This window comes from Octodon degus, unplaced genomic scaffold (assembly GCF_000260255.1).
Source record: "Octodon degus isolate 3935 unplaced genomic scaffold, OctDeg1.0 scaffold00029, whole genome shotgun sequence".
Lineage (NCBI taxonomy): Eukaryota > Metazoa > Chordata > Mammalia > Rodentia > Octodontidae > Octodon > Octodon degus.
In genome coordinates this window covers 9,943,715-9,949,238 of record NW_004524605.1, presented here as the reverse complement: position 1 = coordinate 9,949,238, position 5,524 = coordinate 9,943,715, and the positions used below count along the sequence as shown (strand labels likewise).

General features: G+C 48.5%; 1 protein-coding gene across 1 annotated transcript in view; it reads right to left on the bottom strand.

Moving 5' to 3' along the window:
- Galnt10 (polypeptide N-acetylgalactosaminyltransferase 10) overlaps positions 1–5,524 on the bottom strand; it is a 228,785-nt gene that overhangs the window by 110,368 nt on the left and 112,893 nt on the right. The window contains exon 5 of the mRNA XM_004629453.2: positions 1,752–1,890. Coding sequence (XP_004629510.1) covers positions 1,752–1,890 — 139 coding nt within the window. The remainder of the gene's footprint in view (positions 1–1,751; positions 1,891–5,524) is intronic.

Genomic DNA, 5,524 nt, shown 5'->3' with positions numbered 1-5,524 from the left:
TGGCATGTGGTGCTGGAGGATTGAACCGCGGTCCCTGTGCTTTGCCAAGCTTGTTTCAAGTAGGTGCTTTAGACCACTGAGCCATCTCTCCAGCCCCAGGACTAAGTCTTCGGTTGGCAGTCTACCATGGAGTTCCTACAGGTGGGAACACCTTCATGGACCAGGGATTAAGAACACAGACATCAGGGTCAGCTCTTACCAGCTGTATAATCTTACGCAAACAATTTAATCTTTGGGCTGCCATTTTTCATGGTAAGATGGTGGATGAAAAGAATATCTATCTCACGGGGACTCTCGTGGGACTTAGAGGGCCTAGCAAAGTGGTTCTACCTGATCTTAGATCCAAATCACCGAGGGCCTGTTAAACAGACCGCTGGAGCCCTCCCCACCACTTCTGACCTAGTAGATCTGAGCGAGGGTCCAGGACCCTGCATGTCTGCTGAATTACCTGGCGATGCTGGTGTCACTGCTCTGGGAACTATGCTTTGAGAAGCACTGGCTCAGAACAGCGTGGGGCACACAGCGAACATCTGCTGAACGAGTGTATGCTCTGATCTTTTCCTGGGAACTATTTTCTTAGTCCCTAAGCAAAACGCTTTCCACTCAGTGTTGCTCAGCACTGCCCTGTATAGAAGTAATACTGAAATCTTCTACTGGTAGCGGTTCTCAAAGTGTGGGCCCCGGCAAGTGGCCCCTGTGTCACTTGGGAGCTGGCTTGAGTTGGAACCTCTTGGGTGCCAGCTCGGATTTACGGAGTCCGGAAGTTGGGGGTGAAGCTGAGTATACTGTGTTCTAGTAGACTGCTCGGTGATCCCAAGGCTCATCAGTCTAGTAGACTGCTCGGGAACAGCTCTGCTAGAAAATCACCATTACAGCAAGCAAGCCTTATTGAAAACACTGTAGGGGGGCCGGGGAGATAGCTCAGTAGAATAAGCACTTGCCTGGAAAGTGCAACGTCCCGAGTTCAATCCCTGGTACCGCAAACAAACAAACAAACAACAACAACAACAACAATAACAACAACAAAACCCACTGTATAGTCAAGCAAGCTGAAGGTCTATGGCACGGGTTTGGTTAAGCTGTAGCGGAAGACCTGGATCAGCCTCTCAGTTTTCTAGTATCCCTGAGTTATGATGCTTTTTTGAGCATTATTTTCCTCATCTAGAAAATGGACACCATTCCAGGGCTTGATCCCTGTTCAAAGAATGGTAGTTGCTGGCATCGTAATTTTTATCATCATTCCACTATCATTCAGTATGGTTTGAGTGAATTTAGAATAAACTCTAAAAAATAAAAATTAGGCCAGGGAGATGGCTCAGTGGAATAAGTGCTTCCCTGGCAAGCGCAAGGGCCTGAGTTCAATCCCTGGTTCCGCCAAAAAAAAAAAAAAGAATAAAAATTAATTTTTTAAAAAAGGAATAACGTCACACACAGAAAGCACAGGGTTAAAGCCAAAACACCACTGTCGTTAGTTCTCCAAACTGAGGTCTAAACTTTTCTAGGGACCACAGCCAAAGGCAACATGTAGAGGCTCTTGGGTCCAGCTCTTTCCAAGGCGGAAGGAGACTCGGGCACTGGAGAGGGCACGGTCTCCTGCCACAGAGCACCGAGTTCCAGGAGCAGCCGCAAAGGCCCTGTGCGCCCGGACCAAGGCTCTGCCAGCAGTGCTTCTTGGCCCTGTGTTTTAATTCTCAAGCAAGAGCCCTGGGCAGAATGCTTAGAACCCATAAGATGAGAGACTTTACACTCACTTTGGGTGCCGGATGTCAGGGAGAGAACGATTCAGGGAGATTTTATCGCTGACGTAGATGTTAAAGCCATTCTCTCGGTAGGCCTGGTCCACTCTCTCTGCATCCGTCATGGGGTAAGGTCTCCCCTGTTCTCCGTTACCTGGAGGCAAAGTAAAGCAGTTCAGCGTTGCTGATTACCTGGCTCCTGTGGGAGTCCTGTGAATGGAGAGGGGAAAGAAGGGTGGGAACGGGATTAAACCGCTAAGCTGCAGCTTCATGCTTGCGTGCAGGGCACACCTGTGGAGTCTGCGGGGAGCGGCAGGAAGTGCGGGAGGGGGGCGACCCTGTACAGTGGACTTGACAGTCACCATTCTACAGATGAATACACTGAGACCCGGAAAGCTTATAAAGCCAAGCATGGGTTCCAAAGCCCAGGTGCTCCATACACCCACTCTCCCAGGAGCCCCAGCATCCCCGACCTGGGAGTCCAACCACCTGGACAGGAGGCCAGGCCTCCCCCCTGTGAGCCCATCAACCTGTGCAAAACATGCCTGGCGTCTGAGCTGAAGCTAACCTTCTGATGCCCGGAGCGTGTTTGGGAGAATCTAATGACAGAATTCATGTGTGAATGCTTTTTTATAAACCATGAAACACTCTAAAATGTGAGGATTACAGGCACGTGCCACCTGGGGTGGGGGTGAGGCTGGCACAGCAGGCCTGGGGATCAAACCCCGGCCCCTGCGCCTGCTTGCAGTTGCTTCAATCCACTGAGCTATTTGGCTGGCCCCTATAAACTGTGAGATGTGATGGCTTTCTATGTAATTCAGACTTTATATGTAAATCAAAGGCATCACACATGACAGAAGACACTTCTACGTCTTTGTACACGAGCCAACAAATGGGCTGCACACCCTCAGCCGGGATAGCCTGGAAAGTGTTGCTGTGAGCCACAGATTTGCGTGGAGGAAGCCACGTTTCCTCTCTGCACAATCCATCTCAGAGAAGAAGCCCTGATGCCTCAGGAAAATATTCTTTGGGTTCTGAAGGAGCAGAGGCATATGAGAATTGTACCACAACCCTGCAATAATGGCCCAAGAATCTGTGTGGGTGAACTTGAAGAAGTGGCAACAAAAACAGATGGTTGGAAGTCACCTCCCCTTCTGGAGGGCGAGGCCTGAGCAACTTTCCGTTTTCTCTGGGAGGTAAACACAGATATTGCTGGGTAGGAAGGTGCGAGTTGTGGGCTCAGCCTGAGGGTTGTGGCTACCATAGTTTAGCCAGATGACAGAAAGGCCCCTGGCCTCTGCCCTATGACTGCTACATGATACGACACTGCTGACCGTATCCGGGATGGAATCCCCAAAGGACACACATGCAGCAAGCAGAAAGACAAGGCCAGAAATTGTTGACTTGAGCCTTTTACAGCTCAGCATATTAATATGGCTTTACTTTTTATACCTTGTGTTGATACTTTTCTGCTGGATAGTTAAGACCAAGATAAAGCAAGACCTATATAACTAGAAATGTCACTTTTGTATCTGACAAGGTCAGTCAAATCCCCTCAGGATTTATCCTGAAACCCTGTACCACAGTTTGTAGATCCTTCTGACATTGCCAGCCCTACAGATAACCCACTACTACTATGGACTACTGGACTATATTGGACTATTTTGCTGAATTCACTCACCTATAATATTTAAATGGCAATGGAATACCCATCTCTGACAAAACTAAACAATAAAAAGGGGATATACATGAAGGACCATTTTGTATATGTATATACAAAATAGGATAGATATACAGCTACTTTCTTTTAATTCAATGAGAAGAAAGATATGTACTAATAGTGTTTGGCAGGATATCATGTCTGCATCTTGTACTATGAATAACCACTACGAAGACAATAATATGCAATGTACTAGTTACTGAAACTGTCCTACTAATCGGTTTTGAAACTGTCTCATTGCTATTTGTTTTTCAATAAAATTAATAATAAAAATGAGATTCCACCAATTAAAAAAAAAATAAAGACAAGACCAGAGGGTTTGTTTAGAGGGGCTGTGCAGGGGATGCCAGGCAGCCTTGCTTGTCCCCAGGATGTCACTGTGGCATGCTTATAGCTTTTCAACTCAATTTGTGTCTGTTTTATTAACTGGCATAAGAAGGGTCATTGTGGTGACTGGGGAGGTAAGAGCGCAAGATCCCTGGCACTTGCTGTTTGCTTCCTCCTCCTGTCCCTTTCTTTGTCCTCTTTCTTTTTTTGGTAGTGCTAGGGATTGAACCAGGGCCCCGTGCATGCTAGGCAAGCACTCTTACCACTGAGCCACAACCCCTGCTCTTTGTATATACTGAGCCAGGACCTCACTGAGTTGCCCAGGCTGACCTCCCCCTGCGGAGGGCCCCTGAGGAGCTGGCATTCCAAGCACAGACCATCATACCTGGCTGGTATTTATTCTGCACTGCTCTTTCCTTACTGGGTACCCACTGTTCTAATCGGTCTGGGCCAAATGTTTGGCCAATCAGCTCTTTGTAAATATTTCCTCTTAGTTTAAGCAGTGCCCCTTCCCCTTTAATCTTAAATTACTGTCAACAAAGATTTCATGTCTCATCTTTAGGTTCCTCTTCTCTTCAGAGATAAAATATAAATAGGTGGGAGTGGCTTTAACTGAGATAAAAGAGAAAGGTGTATCACTGCCTTACGGGTCTGTCGTGCTTTCCAGCACAGCAACGTCACTTCTGCCACTCTACCCGCCACTCTCACAGCAATACTGAGGCTCCACAGGCAGGAAGCATGGGCCCCACTGGCACCTGGAGAGACCGAGGCTCGGGGAGCATGGGACTCCTGAGAGGGCATGTGGTGGCTAAGCAGCTCAGAGTTCTGGGGCGGATTCTCCATATTCTGCCCAACCTTATCCCAGCTTCCTCACCGCCCCCATTCTCCATCCAAAAGGAACTGCTCCAAAGACTATCTAGCACAAGAAAATTTTATTTGAAGCCCACCACCAGAATAATTCAGCCTGCTGGCTACATGCTGCGTAGGGATCAACTCCACTGTCCAGGCCTGAGTTCAAGTCCCAAGTTGGTCTCATTTTCACTATGTGATTGCAGGCAGACCTCTGCCACTATAAACTAGGGGTCCTTTAGCATTGAATGGGCCACCAGGATTGGTGTTCAGGGTCACATGGTACAAATACACAGAGTACCGAGTGTAGACATCGCTTGCCACAGGTGTTCAGAGGGTGGCAGCTCTTGATAGTATGGTCCTCGTTTTTGGTGGTCAAGAATTGTATGGTGGAGGGCCGGCCAAATAGCTCAGCAGATTAAAGCACCTGCAAGCAGGTGCAGGGGCCAGGAGTTCAATCCCTGAGCCTGCCATGTGGGCCTCACATCCCCAGGGTGCACTGAGACAGCAATTGAGACTGGATGTGGTGACACGTGCGTGTAATCCCAGCTCTTGGGAGGCTGTAAACAGGTGGATCACTACGAGTCTGGTCCGATTTAGTAGTGAGATCCTGAACACCCTGTAGACCCTTCCCTAAAATACACACACACACACACACACACACACACACACACACACAATTTGTATGGTGGAGGCATTTCTGATTACCCAGAAAAGGCAGTGGGGCAAATCCCTGGGGGCAGAGTCTGGTGGTGTGGGTGGACAAATGGATCAGAACAGCAGGGAGGGGGATAGGAATCAGGAGAAAGGCTGATGACAGACAGAGAAGTCAGCAGGACGTGCACATCCATCTGACATGCCCACCGGCACACACCTGCTGACACACCCACCT